Source organism: Mustela nigripes, chromosome 14 (assembly GCF_022355385.1).
Source record: "Mustela nigripes isolate SB6536 chromosome 14, MUSNIG.SB6536, whole genome shotgun sequence".
Lineage (NCBI taxonomy): Eukaryota > Metazoa > Chordata > Mammalia > Carnivora > Mustelidae > Mustela > Mustela nigripes.
The window spans coordinates 41,320,855-41,344,177 of record NC_081570.1 but is presented as its reverse complement, the minus strand read 5'-3'; the positions used below and the strand labels follow the sequence as shown (position 1 = coordinate 41,344,177).

General features: G+C 43.6%; 1 protein-coding gene across 1 annotated transcript in view; it reads left to right on the top strand.

Annotated features, from left to right (window-relative positions):
- RAB3B (RAB3B, member RAS oncogene family) overlaps positions 1–19,383 on the top strand; it is a 73,251-nt gene extending 53,868 nt beyond the window's left edge. The window contains exons 5-6 of the mRNA XM_059374723.1: positions 11,590–11,777; positions 16,358–19,383. Of these exons, the coding sequence (XP_059230706.1) occupies positions 11,590–11,777 (188 nt within the window). The 3' untranslated portion in view covers positions 16,358–19,383. The remainder of the gene's footprint in view (positions 1–11,589; positions 11,778–16,357) is intronic.
- The last annotated feature ends 3,940 nt before the right edge of the window (positions 19,384–23,323 follow it).

Sequence of the window (23,323 nt, the reverse complement as noted above, 5' to 3'; positions counted from 1 at the left end):
AGCAAACTGTAGGTGTTTAATAAAGAGGGAGGTTGGGTTATCTGGGATCTTGCTGTTCTTACCCCATCACAGAAGTTCACAGCATCCAGAAAGTGCCCGTGCCTGTCCCCCTGGTTCAAACAGTGAACCAAACATTTTGGTGATCTTAGACTATTACTTGTGCCTTCAACCTGCTGTCCCCAGGGAGACTCCAGCACTTTTTCTTGGAGTGGCTACACCCCATCTGTTTAGAATTCTCTTTTCTACTTCCCACCCTGTACCCTCATCTAGCCGGTAAACCTCCACTCACTTTTCAAAACAGCTCAAGCTTCACATTTCTGTGAAGCCTCTCCTGGCCCCCAGAGCTCTTTCCTTCATGCCCCCGCCTCCCACACAGCAGACCCAGTCCTTATCACACTTGGGTGCACTTGTTTACTTGTCCATCTCCCCTAAAGATCCATGAAGACAGGAAATGAGTCTAGTTTATTTTTGTGCCAACAGTGCCTATTTCGATGACCTGGCACTGAGTAGACGCTGCAAAAATATGTTTTGATTAAACTTCATTATGTTAAGTATTTGGCTACTTCATTTTATTTCAATCCAATTAAGACTTCCTGAGTGCCTACTGTATGCCAGGCCCTGTGTAGTGGAATAGGACACACAACTCCCCTGTCTGAAGGACAGAAACAGTGATACCCCATGTGATCAGTGTTGTGATAGAGGGATGTACTGGGGGTTTTGGGGGAGCACAGAGGAGACGCCTAACTCAGGGGGACCAGAGAACATGATGCCAAGCTGAATCTTGAAGACATATGGAACAGCCAAGTAAGGAAGAGAAGAAGCAAGGATATTTCAGGGGAATAAACTGGTAAAGGAAAGGACCAGCACTGTGTGTTCAGGGAACTGTAAATCATTGACAGTGTTAGTCAAGAGTAGCCTTTCCCAAAGAAACTTGTGCCATTGGAAGGGTGCAAGCTGATTTTATGTATATACTTTGATGTATTAGAAACAAGGATATGTCATCAGCATGTCAATCCTTAGAACTAAACAAGACTAAGTTCTAAAAGGTGAGTTAGTTTTATATTTGGAAAAAAATAATAATTGGCATGCCAGGCCCTCATGACTAAGATTTTTAACAAGTGAGTTGGTTAAATATTTATTAGGTGCTTACCTTGTGCCAGACACTATTCTAAGTGTTTTAAAGTAATATTCATTTAATTTAATTCCACTAGAGCCCTCTGACATACATATTTCTCTTATCTGTAAATTGTTTTTTTTTTTTTAAACAGATGAGAAAACTGAGGCACAGAGAAATTGAGTAACTTGCTTAAAGTCACACAGCTACTAACAGGTAGAGTCAGAATTTGAACCCAAGCAGAAGTCTGCCTCCATAGCCTGTGCTCCTAACTACTTAACCTCACTGTATAGTAACTATGATAGTAGGTGACATTGATCCAGGCATTCTATGAGATGCTGTGTATTAATTATTTCATTTAGTTCTCCCTATAACCTTTCCAAGTAGGTACTCTAGGGTATGTCCAATACTCTGAAAAATGAAGTTCAGAGGGCTTAAATAATTTTCTCAAGTTTATGCAGTTAAGAAGTAGTGGAGTCAGTTTAGATCTATCAAATTTATGTAGGAACATAGATGAAGTCAGAGTAATTCTTGAGTTTAGGGAGGCACTTAAAGAAGGCCTTAATCAATAGGTCAGATTTGGGCAGGTCATAGTAAACCATGTCTGTCCTACACAATTTCCTGAGCTTTCCTCTGTTGCTTACTAGTATTTGACTATTTGGACACCTGTCTCTCTTGCTAGACCTCAAGAGCAACAAGGTTATGTCTCATTTGGTTCATTATCCTAAGTACCCAGAATAGGTTAGATATTCATTCATTCATCCATTTTTTTCACTTATTCACTGAGCACTTAGTCTAAGCTGGGCTCTGTCTTGGTACTTGGGTTATAATAGTGAACAGAACAGCTATTGCATTTATTATCATGGAACTAATGGATAAGGGACAATAAACAAATAATTATACAAATATATAATTTAACATGTTTTAAAGAGACAAACTGAATGGTGTGTGAATTATCTCAATAAAACTGTTAGAAATTGTATTAAGTTCTGCATGAGGTAGGACTCTTGTTAACGGCAAGTGATAGAATCCCAAATCTGTTTTTAAAAGAGATTTAAAATAGATTAAAATATAGCATGGAGGACATGGGGAGATAGAGAGGAGAAGGGAGTTGGGGGAAATTGGAGGGGAGGTGAACCATGAGAGACTATGGACTCTGAAAAACAATCTGAGGGTTTTGAAGGGGTAGGGGGTGGGAGGTGGTGGATATTATAGAGGGCACAGATTGCATGGAGCACTGGGTGTGGTGCAAAAATAATGAATACTGTTATGCTGAAAATAAATAAAAAATAAATTAAAAATATATATATATAAAATTTAAAAAAATAAAATAGATTAAAATAGATTTAAAATACTGTTTTAAAAATAGAATTTATTAGCTCTTATAGCTGGAAAGTCCACTAGATCTAGGATTCAATTGCACGTTCCATTTCTCAACTTTGCTAATCCCTTCAGCCTCCTTCCTTCTCCAAACTCTATGAGGAGTAAGATGGATGATGGCAGCTCCAGATTATCTTCCCAACTCCTGCAAAAAAATGCCTTCTGTGTCCCAGCCGCCATATAGCAATGTCAGGGAAGACTGTGATTGGCCACCCGTGAGTCAATGCCTGTCCCAGTGGCGGGGGAGGCGGGTATGATAACCTGTAGTGCCACCACAACTCTTTAAAATAGTGATTCCCTAAAGGAAGGAATGGTGGGCAGATAAAAGTAACATAAGTTACAAGTGCTGTGAAGAAAGTGAGAAAAGAGAAACCTAATTTTAGAGACTCAAGATCTTCTGAGAAAGTAACACTGAAGCTGAGAACTAAAAGATGAGAAGTTAGCTAGGCAGAGTGTGTGTGAGTGTGTGTGTGGGTGGGTGTGTGGGGGGAGGCAGAGGGCCATATTCCAGATCAAGAATAGTCCTAATGTGGGGTAGAGCTTGAAGCACTCATGATACTGAAAGAAGCCCATGCCACAGGGACTAGACAATCAAGGGGAGAGTAGTATGAGAGGAGAGTAGAGAGGCAGGCAGGGGCCAGGTCTTGAAGGATCTTGTGGACCACGTTAAGACTTGCAAGGATGTGATCAGATCCGGGAACAGTGAGGGAGGGCGCTCAGCCTTCCTCATCCCCACATCCATCCTATCCCTCTGCTGTTCCAACAATTAAGTAAGTTTCAGTGGTGTGCTGGCCACCATAGTAGTGCTTCTCTTCTGCTTTATGGGATTCCTCTTCAGGACTCCCTTTCCTTTAGTTTTTCTCAGCTCACTAGGCCAAGACTAGTGATACGGCCAGCAGCTAGCTTTTATTAAAGCTGTGAGTAGCAGCAGTCATCAATATCTTCAAAGTTCCTGGTATATGGGTGAGACCATGGAGTCACTGAGGCAAGTGGATCTTTGGGAAAGTGCAGGAGTTTCAGGAACTCCTGTTCTTTCTTTTCTTTTCTTTTTTTTTTTTTTTAAGATTTTATTTTATTTGACAGAGAGAGGCACAGCTAGAGAGGGAACACAAGCAGGGGGATTGGGAGAGGGAGACGCAGGCTTCCTGTCTGGTAGGGAGCCGATGTGGGGCTCCATCCCAGGATCCTGGGATCATGACCTGAGCCAAAGGTAGATGCCTAATGACTGAGCCACCCAGGTACCCCAGGGACTCCTGTTTTAAGAAACATGGCATTTTAGGGCCTCTGCCCTCCTGCGATCCTCAGAAAGGGACTTCTTGTCCCTTCCCTAAATCTGAATGCAAATGGGTCTAGCCAAAACTCAAAGGATAGTAAAAGAGAAATGCACTTCTGCCTATAAGGGAAGGAGAGACTCATTTACAATGTGGTTTTGGAACACACACATACAGTCACTCCCACAAAGTATAGTGGAATTAGGAGGCTGAGGGTTAGGACTTAGGAGGCTGAGGGTTTTATCCTTTTTCTGCCACTAGTTTACTATGTGACCTTGAGCATCATGTTTCCTGTCCCTGGGTCTTAGTTTGGCCATCTGAAAAATGGGATTTGGATTCATTGAATGGGAAGGTACATTTGACTCTATTCCTCTTTGAGTCCATGATTTCAGTTCCCATAATTCCTACTTATCACTCAGACTCCACAGACCCTTATACACTGCTTGCTTATTTTAGGTGCCTGTTAGATGTTGTGGTGTTTTTTCATTTGGTGTTTTTGGGTTTTTTTCTGGATTGGAATGAACAATTGAAACCTGCATCACTGACCCTGGTTACAGAGAATCAAAGACCCAACTGACATTGATAATAACTAACAGTGACTATAGTTTACAAGGTGTTTTCACAACAATTTTCTATGATCCTCACTCTTACTTCTAGCCTGGAAGATGCCATTATCATCCGCTCCATTATACTGATGAAGAAGCTGAGTCCACTCTCGTGTTTTCTTGCACATAATGAGCTGTGCCACACTTCTGTGTCTTTATTTTTTCATTGAAAGATTATGTAACTTTTCTAAATGATTCAGGTAACAGGTATTAGGTCCAGTACTCAAACTCAGGCCTTGGACTAAAAATCTTAATGTCCCCATTATATCATCATCCAGTGGTGTTTTTCCAAAAAGGTTGCCATGGTTTCTCATCAAATTTCTACCCTTGGTCACAGTGTTAGTGAGATTTCTTTAGTGATAACATATAACTCAAGTTAGGAACTTAGATAATAAAGGTTTGTTTCTCACAGATGCTAGCTACAAGTCAGCTCTGACTCTGTTCCATATGTCTTCTTACTCTGGGATCCAATCTGAGGTGGCTAAACTAGACAAAGGCTCTTAAATCTTCTATTGGGACTTGGAATGCCCACATCCATTGGCCAAAGCAAGTCAGATGACCAAATCTAATGTCAGTGGAACAGGGATATATTCCTCCCCCAAGTCGGCTCTGCAAGCCATTTGCCAGTGGGAAGGGGAGCCAGATCCTCTAGAGGAAGGCAAGGGAATGATCTGCCACAATCACCTAACACATGATGGACCCAGGGAACACAGGGTTACCTGCCCGTAAGATGCTCATTGGTAGGATACCTGGGTGGTACAGTCAGTTAAGTGTCTGACTCTTGGTTTTGGCTCAGGTCATGATCTCAGGGTCATGAGATCCAGCCCTATATTGGGCTCTGTGCTTGGTGGTGAGTCTGCTTGAGATTCTCTTCCTCTCCCCCTCCCCCATGCTCTAGATAAATAAATGAAATCTTCAAAATAAATAAATAGGGACGCCTGGGTGGCTCAATAGTTAAGTGTCTGCCTTTGACTCAGGTCATGATTCCAGGGTCCTGGGATAGAGCCCCATGTCGGGTTCCCTACTCCACAGGAAGCTCCTTTACCCTCTCCTATTCCCCCTGCTTGTGTTCCCTCTCTCTCTGTCAAATAAATAAAATCTTACAAATAAATAAATAAATAAATAAATAAATAAAATATTTTAAAATAAGATATTCATTGACTAGGGGAACAAAATAATAGAGAGAGAATTTCAATATCCTTTGGGTAGATGGCTTTGCCAGTCCTTAGCCTGTGTGCTGTCATTCTTCACTCTTTTCTCTCTCCTGCAAACATGCCCGTCCCTTGCCCCGGGTTTGACATTTGCGGGCTGGTTTCCCAGGCTCCTGTGACAGTGGCTTCTGTCTGGATTAAGCCAAGGAGAGACACTGGCAAGGCCAAAGGGGCACCTGTATATTCCCACTCCTCCTTCCTCAAGTAGAGGTGGTTGCTCTTCTCTGGCCATGGTTCCAGCTTCTTTTGACCGTAGTAATGGATTTATTAGTTTGTTTGCAGTTGATGAGCTCTGGTTTCCTCACTATTCTGTCTGCCTCTTTGTTCTTCTATCACCTGTATAACCAATTCCCTCTGGTTTACATGTTAAGAATAATTCCCATTTTCCTGTTGGAATCTGACTGAAACGACTGTGTAAGGTGCCATGAGAGTACAGTGGAAAGGTACATCGTATGTTCTGAATGGTGGAGGTGGGGTAGGAAGAGAAAAGGAAGGCTCTTTGCAATCAGTGATTCCACAGGTGAAGAATGAAGGTGATCGGGAATAGGAGCTGGAGAGTAATAACATGAGCAATGACACCAAATAAGACAGTGTCGGCGGGGGGTGGGAAGGTGGGTGAGCCTGGTGGTAGGTACTATGGAGGGCACATATTGCATGGAGCACTGGGTATGGTGCATAAACAATGAATTCTGGTACACTGAAAAGAAATTTAAAAAATTAAAAAAAAAAAAAAAAGGAAGAAGAAAGTGTCAAGAGGTGCCTGGGTGGCTCAATTGGTTAAGTGACTGACTCGGTTTTGGCTCAGGTCAAGATCTCAGGGTCCAGGGATCGAGCCCCGTGTTGGGCTCTCTGCTCAGTGGTGAGTCTGCTTCAGGATTCTCTCTCTCCCTCTTGCCCTCCCCCTGCTCTCTCTCTCACTAAAACAGATAATCTTTTTTTTTAAGATTTTATTTATTTATTTGACAGAGAGAAAGAGATTACAAGTAGGCAGGGAGGCAGGCAGAGGGCAAGGTCTAAGCAGGGAGCCTGATATGGGACTCGATCCCACTCGATCCCAGGACTCCAGGATCATGACCTGAGCTGAAGGCAGTTGCTTAACCAACTGAGCCACCCAGGCAACCCAAACAAACAGATAATCTTAAAAGAAGAAGTGTCATTGTCTCTAGAGCATTGTGTGAGCCAGGAAGATGAGGTTGGGGAAGTAGGTAGAGGTCAAGACATGCAGGTTCTTGGGTGCTAAGCCAGTGAGGCTGGGTGTTGCATTAATTAGACCGCTGTCAGTCCCAGCTATATAAATCCAAGTCAAAATAGCTCAAATTATACAGACAGAAGCATAGCTGAGCATAATGGAAGAGAAGGCTTCTGTAAATGAGATGATAAATCCAGGGTGTTGGATGAATGGTCCACATGAAACTCAAAGTTTCTGAACATGAGAACAACTCTGGACAGAAAGGAAGACAGTGAGTCCCTTGCCAAATCATCAGTGACTAGAAGGACATGAGTTGAAGATTGATACATGACAGAGATGGGAGGTATCAGAGCGAGACAGAAAAGGAATTTGAACATCAAAGTGGAAGAGAGATGTTCTGGGGCAGCATCAGGATGAGGAGCGATGAGTTCAGTTGGTCATGGGTTTTGAGTAGAATTCAGAGGTCAAATTCAGAAGTAGGCAGTGTGTACAAACTCTGTGGGTCTCTGGCAGCTGTCTTTGGACGGGACAGGTAAACATGATCTTGGGGGTGGTAAGGATTATTTCAGATTCATCTAAGATTGGGCCCTATTAAAGACAGCAGAAATATTGTTCTGAAGCCAATTAGAGGGAGGAAAGGATGGAGGGCTAGTCTGATTAATTGGTTGTCATCTTCCTGACCTCACTAGGCTCTCAGCTCCTGAGAATCCTTATTAATGAACCTGAGGAAAAGGTTACCATCTGGGCCTGCCAATGAAGGGCCTTCCAGAAGTCTGACAGTAATTGGGTGGGTGTGCATTTGGGGTGGTTCTGCTAGGAAAAAAGACCCATGAGCTGGCTCGGGCCATGAGCTGCTTATTTGAATCAGAGCTCTGATACCTTGGGTACTTTTGAGATGACAGTGACGACATCTCCTTGGCATGACATATGAGCTCTCCATGAGTCTCCACGAGACTTACTGCTTCATCACTCATCACTTTGGGCTTTCTGCTCTAATGATAGCAAACTGCTGTTCTTTGCCCCATTATCTGTGCTCATGCTGTTTCCCCTGCCTAGTAGGCTACACATGTATGTGCTCACACATACACTCACAATCACCTATCTTTAGCTGATATCTGCTTAGGAATCACCTTCTCCAAGAAGCCTTCCCTGGCTCCCAGGACAGTTAGGTACCTCCTCTCGTGCCCTGCGAATCCCCTCACTTTTCACCATTCCAGCATTTATCACTGTGCTGTCATCAGTGTGTCTGTTTCCCACACAAGACTAGGATCTCCTTGAGGGCAAGAACTCCTGATTCACCTCCGTGTCCTTGTGCATGTTGAGCTGAGCTCTCATGACCCGCACTGTGCATATCCTCTCAAGCACGGCCTCCATGCTCATTCCCAACTCCTTCATTCATCTGTTCAAACAACACTCACCAAGCACTTATTCCTCTGGCTAGTGCTGGGGCTCAGATGAATGACATGATCCCTGCTCTGGGAGCTCCTTGTCAAGTGGACTTCTACCATGCTGGGTAACATGTGCTATAGCAGAGGGAAGCACAGAGGGAAATGAAGGGGCTGTATTTAAGCTGAGTCCTGAAGAATGAGAAGTTAGTTAGGTGAAGAGTTCTGCTCAATGCTAGCCTTAAAGTCTCCCCTCTCCACCAACTTCTGGAAGCCTCCTCCTGCAGCCTCCTCCCCTGCTGTGCTCTGTCTCCCCTGTATTCCAGCACAGCCTCTGGTTTGCTGTACCTGGTTAGTAAATGTTACAGTGTGTTTGGTCACTGTGCCAACTGAGCGAGACAAGGGGACATAAGGGATAGAGCCCTGGCTTATGCCCATCTCCGAGTCTAGGTTTTCCTATCTATACATTACAAATAACTTCTGCCTTGCCCTACCCTGCTCACAAGGTTTTAAAATTATATTTTTGAACTGTTACAGGTTCACCCCATTCCACAGATGAAGAAATAGAGGGTGAGAGAGATTGAAGAACTTGCCCGAGGTCACACAGCTAGTAGCTGACAGGGACTATATTCAAATCCAGACTATATGACTCCTGGGCCTCTTCCCACTGCCCACCTATGCAACCTGACATGTCCTTTCCTTAGTGCCAATTCCTCAGAAGGGATTTGTGCCCCTGGCCTTGACCTGTGTCCTCATCTTCATCCATACTGATAGTTAGAGCCTATTTCCTTCTTTACCTGTTTTCCCCTTTCCGAGGCAAGCAACACACTTCCTCCACCTCCCCAAACATTGTCATTTACCAGGAAGTCAATTTTTATGATATTCATTAAGGAAGACATGCTTGGGGGGGGGGGTTCTCTGATGCTGATGGGGTTTCTGTGGCCCAGATAATGACCCAGTAGCCACCTCCTTTATCACGTGGCCACAGTTAGGGCACACTTCTGCTGCTGGCCTTTCTCAGGTTATGAAATGGGCCACAGAGAGGCTGTCAACCAGAGGAGGGCTGGGAAGAGTTGGAAGTGCCTTCAAGCTGAGATGGCGGGGGAAGAAGAACCCTGTCTGTATCTGGGGGCTTCAGCCCTCTCTGTGGACAGTGCACTAATGGGGAGAAGGAGGGAGGAGGAAAGGAGGCCCCTCCTTTGTGGGGAAAGATGATAAAAGGAGAGAAATGGGATGAAGAGGACATGAGAAGAGCAAGGTGAAAGTAGAGAAAAAGCAACTGTCGTTCCAACAGGCAACTCTGGGCAGCAGTTAATCCGTCGCCTTGCTCAATTCTCCCAGTTGCTCTCAGTAGAAAGGTACTGTGGCTATTTCCACGTAACAGCCAAGGAGCCTGAGACTGAGCGGCTAAGTGATTCAGAGAAATAAAGTGACTTGCCCAGATTCAGACACTGTGGTAGTCAAATTAAAGCAAAGGGGGGCAGGGCACCTGGGTGGCTCAATCAGTTAAACATTTGCCTTTGGCTCAGGTCCCAGGTCATGGTCCCAGGGTCTTGGGATTGGGCCCCCCACCTTGGACTCCCGGCTCAGTGGGGAGTCTGCTTCTCCCTCTTCCTCTGCCCCTCCCCCTGTTTCTGCACGTGCTGTCTGTCTCCTCTAATAATAAATAAAATCTTAAAAAAAAAAAAAAGGCAAGAGGGGACTAAAGGGACTTGTAAGGAGGGGAACATATGGTCAAGGAAGGAAGGAAAGAAATTGAAAGGGAGAAAGAAAAAAAGAAACAGAGCAAGAGAAGTGGGAGACAGGGCTATGTATGGACATGGAGGCAGCCATATCCAGATCTAAACTTAATTTCTGCTAATATAACTATGTGACCTTGTGTGAGTTATGTAATCTCTTGGAGGCTTCATTTTCTCATTTATAATTTGAAGATGAGTATATGTGCCCACAGGCTGTTGTGAGGATGAAGTAAGATAGTATTTCCCAAGCTCCTGGCATAGTGTCTGACATTTAGTAGGTGCTTAACAAATATAAAGAATCCCAAGGAGAAAATATGAGGAACATAAGGGAAAAGAAGGAGTGACACAAAAGGGAAGAGAGAAGGTTTTGAGAAGAAAAAAAGATGGGCCTGGAAAGAGAAGAAAGAAGAAGGCAGATGGACAAAAGAGGAGGGAGGAGGCTAGGGTAGGAACATGTAGAGAAGAGCTGCCACCAACCTGGCCAGAATTCCACAGCTGGAAAGCAGCCATATTGTCTGAATCAAGAGGGTCTTCCTTATTTCTCCCAGGACAGCCAAGTTCTGTTCATTGTCCCTGAAAGTGTCATTCAAGATCATAAGGTACAAAACAGACAAGATCTCTCACGCGTCAAGTGCAGTCCTCCAGGTGCCTTATGTAGGGTTTGTGTGGAGAGGAAGAGATACAGGGGAATTCTAGGGGGGATCTGTGAAGGAGGAACCTCATGGAGTGGAGATACGCCAGTGAGTTTGGGATGGAAAGGGCAAATGAAACTTTGCTTGTTCAATGTGGATCTTGGGGTGCCTTCCAGATCCTAGACTAGAGCTTGCCAGGCTGAGATGAGTGGAAGGCAGGGGAAAGAGGAGGAAAAGCCCTGGTCAAAAAGGTCAAAGCCTGGACTTTGTCAAACACTGGTTCCTCTGTTTATCTTGGGCAAGTCGGCTTGTTTCTCTAAGCCACAGTGTCTGCATTAGTGAAATGGAGAGGGTCTGCAGAGGAGACATGAGGATCCGATGAAGTAATGGAGGTGAGAAACACATTGGGAGAATGTGAAGTGCTGTGTACACATATTGAAATATTCACTCTTTCAGAAAACACCTAATGACACCTACTCTGTGTCAGGCACAACGCTATACACTTTACCTGCATTATCTTGTTTAATGAGGTAGGTAAAATTATCCCCATTTATAAACCAGGGAGTTGATTCATAAAGAGAATTAGGTGACTTGCTGGGGGTAACACAGCTGGCCAATGGTAGAACCAGGATCTAGCTGACTCTACAGCCAGTGCAGGTAACCCTTGCCCTGTGCCACCTCTTTATTTATTTATTTATACATTTTATTTTAATTTTGTTAAAGGTTTTATTTATATATTTGAGAGAAAGAGTGAGAGGCAGAGAGCATGAGCAGGGGAGGGGCAGAAGGAGAGGGAGAAGCAGACTCCCCACTGAGCAGGAAGCCTGACGTGGAGCTCAATTCCAGGACCCCAGGACCATGACCTGAGTTGAAAGCAGATGCTTCCCTGACTGAGCCACCTCGGGCACCCCTGTATTATCTCTTTAAAGCAGAATCCTCTGCCATGGAATTAGGCCTCCGTGCTTCGCTGCTTTGCACCAGCTATATTAATCTGGAGTTTTCTGGCCAGGGGGCATAAAAACGAAGGGAAAAATCCTTACTGTTATCTCTCTTCTCTCCTTAGGGTTTGACTTCTTTGAAGCCAGCGCCAAGGAGAACATCAGTGTGAGGCAGGCCTTCGAGCGCCTGGTAGATGCCATTTGTGACAAGATGTCTGATTCGCTGGACACAGACCCCTCCGTGTTGGGCACCTCTAAGAACACCCGTCTCTCAGACACCCCACCGCTGCTGCAGCAAAACTGCTCATGTTAGGCAAGGCCCGCCCTCCTGATCTCCCCTTCTTGTGACCCCACACCCACTCTGCTTCCCCTATTACAGTCGGTCCACCCCCAGCCCCATGCAGGCTGAGTTGCTGCTGTCCTTTGCCTGCAGCAGAGGCAGAAACGTGCCCCTTGAGTTCTCTGTAGATAGTCCCACTAAGAGACCACCAGTCCTAGACTAAGAGCCAGGTCACAGCATGGGTAGAGATTCATTTTACAAAAGAAGACTCTATCTTACAAAGGGGATTCACTTCAGGGACTTGGAAAGCGAGTCTCTTTTCTGTCTTTAAAATAAGATTTCTTCCATTTACCAGAATTTGACACAGCATACTTTGCAGGGCCCACCTGCACAGCTAATCCTATTAAAGTAAATGTCCTCATACACAACATGCTTGTTTCCTATCAGGCTCCCTGTGGGGCTTCGTCTCACTGCAAGCCAAGCTTTGACTCTCAAAGCCCTATGCCTGTTACCACGGATGCCCACAGGGCCTCGGGCAGTTGCTGTGGTGACAGGCCAGAGCTAATCTCCAGAGAGCTCAGACTCTGTAATGATGCTGAAGGAGCAAAGGCTGAGTCAGAAATATACTTAAAAGAAAAGATTATTCCCTGCAAAATGTCAAAGGTTCCGACTATATAAAAGAGCAGGAGGGTGAGCTCAAGAAAGATAGAAAGAAAAGAGAAACACAGGCAAGATGAAGGAACAGGTCATGACTTTCTGATTTTGCTGCTTTCCAGCTAGTCTTAACTGTGGGAACTCCATGAAATCGGTCTTTGTTTTTTAGACTCCCAGAATTTGAAATATTTAGAGTTACCTAGTCTGACTAGTCAGTTTCAGTCTTCACATCTCTGGAAAGTGAATGCCAGGCCTCACAACCAAATCTCTTTCTTCTTCTTCTTTTTATTTTTATTTTCTTTCTTTCTTTCTTTCTTTTTAGAATGTTATTTATTTATTTAGAAAGAAAGAAAGAGCGAGCAGGAGGAACAGATGGAGAGAGAGACCCTCCAGCAGACTCCCTGCTGAGCCCGGGGCCCAACTTGAGATTCTATCCCACAACCCTGAGATCATGACCTGAGTCAGAATCAAGAGACAGTTGCTTAACTGACTGAGCGACCCCAGGCACCCCACCAAATCTCTTTCTTCTAAAACACACCTTCTAGGCAGGGCTGGGAGCTCATTGTCTATACCACCCTTGGGCAGCTCTCATAATCAGAAAGTTTTCTTTGCTTTAAGCTGAAATCTGTCCCCTGGAAATTCTTCTTTCTCTCCTCACCCCATTTATCCCAGCTCTGCTGTCAGAGACTTCATAGTCCGTGCTTCTTCAACTCCTGTCACCCTCAGATGATTTGAGAAAGAAACCACGACTTCTGCCTTCTCTGAATCAAGTAGTTCTGCTGTTATTTATAATGTCTTCCTACCATTTTACCCTTTCTTCCCAACCCATCTTTCAGTCGCTCCTGAGTAGTTTGACTGGGAAATGTGATTCTAAGCAGGAGAAATCTGAGGGGACATGACCCTAACAAAGTTGGGAAAGCTGAACTCAGGTCCCAATCCCACACTCATTCTCTTGGGAGTGAAATCTTCATTTCTCCTGAAGAGTGGATATGAAACCACTCCGAGTGGAAACTGCTTAACTAAATACCTGAAGGGAAAAACTAAACCAAAATCAAAACCACAAAACCCTCTGATACCAGAAACAAACCGAATGGACTCCAGTTTGTCTAGACATGGCAGAAGTTTGGTTTTTAGCTGAAATAATGAAATGGAACTAGCAGTGATTCCTGAAAATCTCTCCTTCCAGGCCTGACCCAAATCCCTATCTTCCCCCTGCACTAACACGCTACCTCAGAAGTTGGTGAGGGAAGAAGGTGTTGGAAGCGTCTCTTCCAAGTTTTCTCTCCATTTCAAATGCCTCTCATTATCCTAGGAAAGTGCATTGACTCACATAGTTCCAGTGACTACCTAAAAGGACCCTCCAGAGTCAGCCCTACGGAGATGTTGCTTTCTGATGCAATGAACAGGATAGAGCTTTGGACGTTGGAATCAGGAATCCTGGACTCTGGATCAGTCACTCCATCTCTGAGTATTGATTTCCCACCTACAAAATGAGGGTGCTATTTGGGTAATCTTTAAGGTCCCTTCTAGTGCTCATAACTCTCTGATTTTCTTTTTCGCCTTCATCATTTCAGTTGATCTGCAGAAAAAAACCAAGAGATGAGGATTATCCCCCCAGTGTCATTGTAGCTAACACTGATGTCATGCTTACTAGACATTGTTCCAAGCACTTTACATGTATTAACTTACTTATCATCTCAACATCTTTGTGAAGGAGGCACTATAATCAACCTCATTTAAATATGAGGAAACTAAGGTATAAAAAGATTCTCTAGCTTGCCTAAGGTCATATAATGAGTAAGCAGTAGAACAGGGGTTCCAATCCAGGCAGTAGGCTCCAAGGTTGATGCTCTTACCACATTCTGTACTACACTTTTCATGAATAAACTGTGACCCAAAAAGGTTAAGAACATGGTCAAGATGGTACAGCTGGCAAGTGTGAGAGCCGTGTTAAGATTCAATCCCAAGGACATCAGATTCTAAGTCCACTCGAGAAAAGACTTACGTCTCTTTGTTAACAAATCTCTCAACTATTCAGACTAATCCGAGGAGATGGATGTCTAATGCTTCTGGAAAGTAGTTTCTGAGGCAACCAGGTCCTAAGAGACGGAGCAAAAATTGTCCAGCGTTTCTCAAGTTCAAGTCCCTGTATCAGCTGTTGTCAGGAGGTTCTTACCTAGCCCTCAAGTAGTGCTTTAAGCAGCTGCCTGCTCCAGCAAGGGGACATTTTGCAGGAATGACTTGGTTGACTTCTTTGACCATGGAAGGATGTGATCCCTTTACAGGCAGTGGTTCTAGATGTGCTTTTTACACCGTCAAGTCTATACAGGTCAGGCATAATTACAATTTTCCTGGGCAGTAAAACCCATCTGCTCTAGTCCTTGGATTTCAGACTGAGCTCCTACTGACCCTTGGATATTTTATTTTTATTCTTTTTTTTTATTCTTTTGTTTCATATTGGATATCCAGGCAAAGACTGAAATTTTTTTTTTTTAAAGATTTTATTTATTTATTTGAGAGAGAGACAGTGAGAGAGAGCATGAGCGAGGAGAAGGTCAGAGGGAGAAGCAGACTCCCCATGCAGCTGGGAGCCCGATGCGGGACTCGATCCCGGGACTCCGGGATCATGACCTGAGCCGAAGGCAGTCGTCCAACCAACTGAGCCACCCAGGCGTCCCAAAGACTGAAATTTTTAAAAATTGTTAAATTCTTTACAACTCAGGAGCCAGTGTAAGCAATTTTCTTCACAACAGATAGAATCGAGAGTTAAATGTAATTGTGGCAAACTCTTCTGCTGGGCAGCAAACAAGCAGAGCTGCTTGCTAGATGGCAGTTCCCCAGCCCTGCTCTGTGACCTTGTTTCTGCCGCGTGGAAGGCAGGAGCTTCTAGCTGATTACGGTGCAATGTTTGTCAATCACAGTAATAGTGCCATTAGCCACCAAGGTTCAAGCTGCAGAGTATGTTAGTAGTAACTTGTCCTGGTTTTCCTTTTGCTTAACAATCCAAATAAAGAATTAAAAATAAAAACAAAAACTCTTGACCTCAAAAGAGGCAAAAGTAGGCCAGATGTGCAATACGGTGTTGTAGCTTTTTACAGAACCTGTTTTAAATGCATATGTATCAGTAAATACAAAGTGATTCGTGACTTACTCTTGTCTCTTCAGTCTGTAGCATTAATTAATTTCTAGGAGCATCAACGGGGTAGAATGGCCAAGACTTGTCAAATATTAGATCAGGAAGGGAGCTTAGAGAAAATCCTGTCCAGGCTTCTCATTTTACAAAGAGGAAGGTTGAAGTCCAGAGAGGAAAAGGAAATTTCCTAGGGCCACTCTGAAAGTGTATTAGTGATGGAGTCAGGACTTCGTCTTGGATCTCCTCTATGTAGAAATTTATCATGTTTACAGAAATGTATCTACTGTGGGCCTGGTGCTATTAAACACTGGATAAATATATTTGAAAACAAGTGATTCCCTGCCTGCAGGGTACCTATAGTCTAATGGAGGTGCTATTTCTAAAATATTATCCCAATTTGGCAGTCAAGGAAACATAGCCTTGGAAAAGCCAACATATTCAAGTCACTCAGTAATATCATTTAAATTCACTTCTGACTCATGCTCATTCCATTTCTTTATTCGGATTTCTCTCAGATGAAGGGTATATGGAGTGGTGGTAGTGACAGGCTCCAGTGTCCCAGCTGATATTGGTTAATTAATTCTGAGAGTCCTTGGTCTCACAATTACTTTGTGACTGCAGCCTGATAATGTCCAGAGAATGATAAGAATATCTGCCAGACTTGACTTTCCTGTTCACATTACCTGCTCCTGCTCCAAAGCTCTTTGCTTGGGTGTCAAGGTTCCTAGAGTGTCTTGAGGAATGTTTGTTTGGTTTGTTTGCTGAGAGTTTTGGGTAAGGAGAAGGAACTACAGTAACCAGTGTCCTGGGATTTCATTGATTTCAGATTCTGCATCTCTACTAAGTTATTCCTGATGACCTGCCACAGTTGGAGGATCAGCCCATGCCTGGGATTGCATGCAAGAGAAGACAGGCCTGTGAGATACAAATACTGTTAAGTGATGTTTTTGAAGGCCTTCATCCCTTATATAAAGTAGGCAAAACTAAAATTTATGCATTCAGATTTATTCAATAAATAAATGTATGTGTCAGGATATAATCAGTGGCAGACTAAATACAAACCTTGTCTTCATGAAGCTTAAAGTCTAGTAGCTTGTGGTTTAGTCTAGACATTGTAAAATACCCAAATATAATTAAAAAGTGCTCTGAAGAAAAGGTACATCATTCTATGAGAATACAACTGGGAAAACTGAATCATTTGTCGAGTTGTTTCAGGAGGCCTAGAAAATCTCCACTGCCTCCCAAGTACCTCTGCTATCCACTGACCATTGCTTTATATTCTTCAAGCTTTCATCCTTTAGTTCAAACCTTTGATGACTAGTCAAATACAAATCCTCCAGAAAGAGTAAGGGTGAGAGAAACAGTATTTGTACCTGTGAAATATGTTTAGACTGCCTGATTCAGAGTTAACTGTTGTCTTCTGAGGGACATAAGGAAACATAGTGATTTGAAACAACAGACATTTGTTATTTCTCATGATTCTGGGGGTTGGTTGGCTGATTCTTCTTCTGGTCTAGAATGATGTCATTCACATGCCTGGAGTCCCAACTGAAATGACTAGGGTGGTTGAGGTGACTCTCCATGTGTTTTCATCTTCCAGAAGACTGCCCAGACTTGCTCACTTGGTGGTAGAAATTTTTCTAGCAGCAAGAGAGGGCAAGCTCCTGTGTAGAAGTACTTCTTCTTGAGTCTCTGTTTGTATTGTGTTTGGTAATGTCCCACTGACTAATGCAAGTCACATACAAGGGGTGGGGAAATAGGTGCCATCTCTTGATGCAAGGAGCTATAAAATATTGTGGCCATTTTTTCAGCCCACTGAAGGAAGCAACACTAAGCCGTCTGGAACCAAGTCTGAGAAATTTCCCTGGGTCTTAAAACCTGGTATCCCCAAAGAGAAACGTCACAATAGTTTGCAGCAGGGCAATATCACCATTTGTTTAGTTCTCCAAAGGGTCTGCTTTGGAGGAATGAAGACACATCTGTATGGTGTTTTGATGCATATTTCACCATTCATTTGGTTACTTCTTAGCTACTCCCTGAGGGATGAATCTGGCTTCTCATTCTGTGGAATTAACTGTAATAACGATTGTGATTCCCACCTGAGATTCCTGGCTGGAGGCCCAGCAGAAGGATTCAGTGTATGCAGAAAAGATGGCCCAAAGGATAGTTGAGGGGCATCTGGCTGGTTCAGTCGGTAGAGCATGAGACTCTTGATCTCAGGTTTATAAGTTTGAACTGCATGTTAGATGTAGAGATTACTTAAAAATAAAGTCTTTTTAAAAAGAGAACAGTTGGTCCCTCTGTTATAGCTATATTGTCTTCCTTGGAGACCTCATCTGGTTCTGTGGCTTTAGATGCCAAGTCTTTGGTAATGATGTGTATACACAGTGTCCAGCAGACATCTCCATGTCCACCTTGGAACTCTTAATTCTTAATTCCTTCTCTTTCTTTCCTTTTGTTTCCTTCCTTCCTTCCTATCTTTCTTTCCCTTTCTTCCTTTCTTTTTTCCTTCCTTCCTTCCTTCCTTCTACCTCTAGCACAAGTCCTGTGAGTCTACTTTTAAAATATATTTCAAATCTGCCTACTTTTCTCCATTTCCATTGCCATGATCTTGGTCCAAGCCACTTGTTTCTCCCCTAGAGAGCTACCATAGAGTTCATAACCAGTTTCCCTAGTCCACATTTGTTCTCCCACAGTCCATCCTCTACACAGCACAGATCTTTTAAAAATATAAATGCTGGGGTTTACTTCAATACAACACATGAAAAGAATCCAGAGACTTCAATTACTATTAATTATTAATTATTCAATTATTATTAATAATGGTTATTTTATCAATTCTGTTTCTAGCCCTGAATCTGCCCCTAACTTACTATAGGACCCCTGGTAAATCATTTCTTGTAATAGCTAGCTATGACTTCTCCCCAGAATTTCTTCTGGAAATAGTCATCTCTTCTTTTGTAGCACTACTACTCCTTCATCCAAAACAGGTGATTCTAGTGAAGACTGTCAGTAAAGTGGGCATGTGATCAAGCAAGGCCAATCAGAATTCTTCCCTAGGATTTGAAAAGAAGAAATTGGAGCTATTTTCTTCCCTTTTGAGTGGGAAATATTATGAAGATGCGTTCTCTAAAATTGTGATGACCTATCCTAAACCTATGTATAGAATAGGAAAAAACAAGGCCATCGTGTAGACAGAGGCAGAGGTATAAGATGGGAAAGTGTGTCCTGTGGCTTTCTCAGCCCTGATTCTGGCTTCTTGAGGTTTGGCAGATCACCTCTTCCTTTGATTCTCTTAGACACTTCAGTGTTTTCAACAAAGTCCCCATTTAGTTTTGCGCATTGGAGTTAGGTTCTTAACACTTAATAACCAAAAATACATTGTCCCCCTTTGCTCCTCAGTTTTCTCCTTAATACATCTGTTTAGCTCCAGAGTACAGTAAGTCTAATTTTTAAACACTGAGTCTTTCAGAAATATTCCATTTCTGTGGACTTTCTGCTGAAGATTTTTGTATAATCTGGAACAAAACTGTTCTTCACCATTTTCTCTTCATGAGCCTGAATAGAGGAGGAAGAGGGATTTCTCAAGGTGAAAACTAGTTGTCCACAAACACTGATGATAGCACAGAAAAAGGTTCCTGTGGTTAGGTTACTAGTCCACATGCAGACTAGCCTCTCAGGGACCCAGAAGCTAGACAAAACAGCTCACACCTCTGCTGCTTTTTCTCTACATCTTTTCCTAGGTCTACCAACTCAGTGACACACACCCTCTTGACAGAACACCATGGACTGCACTGAGTTGTGTGACATATTTTTTACCTGCTTCTCCTCTATCATTTTGAAGTGGCCAAACAGCAAATTACCCAAATAGGAAGTCTCAGGGAGACTTGAATAAGAGTTCTCTTTGTTGGTACAAAATCATGTCATAGAAAGGCTAATGTCTGACAAAGTAAATCAGCAAGTCCCTGAGGGGTGTGATTAAAATACCCAGCTCCCTTCAGATTCTGATGCATCTCTTCCCAAGTTTTACCAATGGGCTGGGATAGGCAACCTTGATTAAGCCACTCCCTATTTCTGGGCTTCAGGAGTTTATACCAGTTCATTTCTGCAGGCCCTCTTGGAGCTAATGCGCTGTGATTTTAGGCCCATTTTCTGTCAGAGCTGCAAGTGGCAAACAGGGTTTTGGCAGAAATATTTTCATTATGAAAGCCTTCTTTCTTCTTGGGTAGGATGAAAACAGTCAAGGCTGTGTGGACCCCTGCCCTCATCACCCAGCAAGGCTTGTGGCCTTGATTTCCCAGGCTTCCAGAAAGCATCTTAGTAATTAAGTGCATCTGATGGTCCACACTTGCTTGTACTAGGCCAGAGGTTCCTAAAGGTAAATAGGAGGGGAGAGGAACAAGAATCTCTGATGATGCTTATTGAGAACAGAGTACAGACAGACATATGGATTTGAGAAGCGATACCAGGCATCCATGTTTAAGAGCCAGATATGTATTCCAATTCAGGGGAGAATTAATTTACTAAGCACTAAACATGTTCCAGGTTGAGCTGGGTAAGATCTTTCTTTTTCTTATTTATTTATTTGTTTGTTTGTTTATTTGACAGAATGAAAGAGACAGCATGAGAGGGAACAGAAGCAGGGCAAGTGGGAGAGGGAGAAGCAGGCTTCCCACTGAACAGGGAGCCCAATATAGGGCTCAATCCCAGGATCCTGGGATCATGAGCTGAGCCAAAGGCAGATGCTTAATGACTGAGCCACCCAGGTGCCCCTGGGTAAGATCTTTCTGAGGACAGTTGCTGTCATACAGCTGGAAGCCTGGAAACTACAGACTGAGAGATTTGTGCTGAGCTGTCTTCCAGTCCCTCCAAACATCAAGTTACAGAATGAGGACTGAGACAGTAGCACGGTGGAGGGGTTAAGAGCATAAAGTTTGTAGTCCAAGAGATCCAGATTTAATCCTTGGATCTTCATTACTAAATAGTTGTGTGACATTGAGATCATTACTCTTGGAGCCTCAATTACTTCATATATATAAATGGTATAATAATCTGTCTCAAGAGGTTGTTGAGAGGATTAAATTTGGGAATGAGTGTAAAGCCCTTAGTGCAGTGCCGGATACCCATGGTAGATGCGGAACGTAGTGTTGATGATTGTACTACACAAGGTCATTCTAGTTAAGCAGAGTGTCCTGGAGCCTTTGTCAAAAGATGCCCCACTGACGGGTACCTGGTTGGCTCAGTTGGTAAAGCATGTGACTCTCGAGCTTGGGGCATGAGTTTGAGCCCCACATTGAGGGCAGAGTTTACTTTTTAAAAAATGCCCCCCAGTGCTGAGAAAACCAGGATTCCAAAAAACCTGGGTTTGAGTCCTGTGATATACTGTGTAACCTTGGACAAACATATTTTCATCTATAAAATGAGATTAATCATCTTGCCTACTTTGCAAAATAGTTGTGAGAGTCAAAAGTGCATTTTAGAAACTGTGAAGTATTGTGGACATATAAGATGGAGCAAATGTGAGGGGCTGGGAGTAGGCAGCATTCATCCCAGAATGAAACTGGGCATACCCCTCTTGGAGCCATTTCCAAGGGTCCTGTCCAGCTCTACCAACTTTCCCTCCCCCCACCATTTTGGCCCCAGGAACCTAACCTCATGTCACCATGCCTTATCCCCAGAAATTTGGTTGGCTAAAGAGAAACTTGCAAAGGCTAAGATCTGCCAAAGAGAATCAGTCAGTGCATGCTGAACAGAGCAGTGAGCTGTGGTTGGGGTTGGGGCCCAGGAGGGGCAGACAGTAGAGACCATTTATACTATGATTAGTATATTATAAAAAAAATCATCAATTGTGTGTTCGGTACTTTACAGTTCCCAAAGTACTTTCTCAGTGAAGCTTCAGTGGTCTTTGACACAATCCTGTGATGTGGGTTTTATTATTCCCAGTACTCAGATAAGGAAAACTGAGGCCTGCATCAGTGAAGCAACCTGCTCGAGACTGCATAACAAAGGCAGCAAATGGCTTAGTTGGTCTCAGAACAGGGTAGGATCTGCCCCCAAGGAGTGAGCAGTCCTGATCCAGAACCCGGCCTATTTGGGGGGATTGATGGTAGCCAAAGAGAAAACCTAGGCATCAGTTATGTGTACATCTGGCTTTCTCTCTGCTTGTGGGGAAGAAGGAAGAAGAGAAACACACACTCTCCTCACCACCCCTATACCCTTAATGCAATTAAACTTAGAACAGAGGCTTCCCTCATATCATGGGGCCAGAGGATGATGGTCTCGGCAGTTACACAGAGAAATGTCACCTTACTCAATTTGCACACCACCTTCAACTCCCCAGTTGCTCTTTCTAATTTATTCAACCAGGGACTGGGCTGGTCTCATGCCAGCCTAGGAGATGTGCCATAATAGGAGAGCAGAGTTCCTCAGGAGGAGCAATTAGCAAAAATTGGAGTTCTCCCTCTATGGGACTAAGCAGAGAAAGGAATAATAATGCTCACATCTCTCCCCATAAGATTCTAGCTAAGCAGATGTTTTCAGGCTTTTTAACAATTATTATCCCTGTGTCTGTATACTGAAAGCTATTCTCAGTGATATATAAAATGTTAAGTGGTATTGTGAGTTTCTACAAATGCAAAGATACACACACACACACACACACACACACACACACGTATATACAGTAACAGAAGGGAAGATCCCATTTGCAAATATCTGCAGTGTCTCCCTGTTCTGTGTTGACATGTTTTATTGATAAAAACTGGCTTGTATTAATGTATCTCCTATCCTTATTGTAATGGCAATGATGGTATGTGCATTAAAGTTCATCTGAACTATACATCATTTATGGAGTGACTCTTCCCTGGGCTTGTGCTACGAACTTTGAGGGTAGCCTTCTGATCTTAGAAAGAAACTGGAAAAACGGGTCCAGCACCAATGCAATGGAAGCCACGGTACAAGGCAGTATTCAAGTTCATGATGGACAAGGCAAGTTCATGACGGACTCAGGATAGGGAAAAATCAGGGTGGTTATAATTGTTGGGATGGCTTCAGGGAAAGACTGGCACTGCAAGAAATCAGGGACAGCCAGTCAGTTTGCACTTCTGGGGACCCCGTGGCTCCTGGCTGTACACGGCTGTTGTAGAGAATGCAGAGAATCCCAAGGAGCAGTGTGTACCCCAACAAAGAGTTAAGCTCTACTGCTGGACAACGCTAGAAGCAAGTCTGCCAAGCTGGAGAGAAAGTGGTGAGCCCACCAGAAAATGAAAGAAAATGCAGACAGAATTGACAGCTCTGGGAAGCAGCCCAACCCACTCCCCACCTGCCAATGCCCCCAAACTACAGCAAGTCTAAGAAGACAGCATATTCAGTCCAGTTCTTCACCCGTTCCTGCTGCAGTAAGGTAGGGAACCGTTTCCCTTTCTTTAGCCTGGTTAGCTCCTCCTCATCTGTCAGGACTCAGGCGTGGAGACCCTGAAGGGCCAGAGCAGATGAAGAGCTGGGGAAATGCAGAGCAGGGGTGACAGAAGGGTCAGATTCGGGATCCACTCAAGATTCTTTTGATTATAAGTGACATATCCCCACCTTAAATAATCACACGAAAAGAAAGAGGTCATGGTGGGAGGGGAATTTGTTAGCTCCTGTTCCTGTAAAATCATGTGGTGTATCTCCCTTCAGGCCCGTCTGGAACTAGGTGATCAACTTATATTATCAGGATTCTCTGGGTTGGCTTCATTCTCAGTCCACTCCAGGCTTACCCTACCAATATAGCCCTCTGGATAGAGAGTCTTTG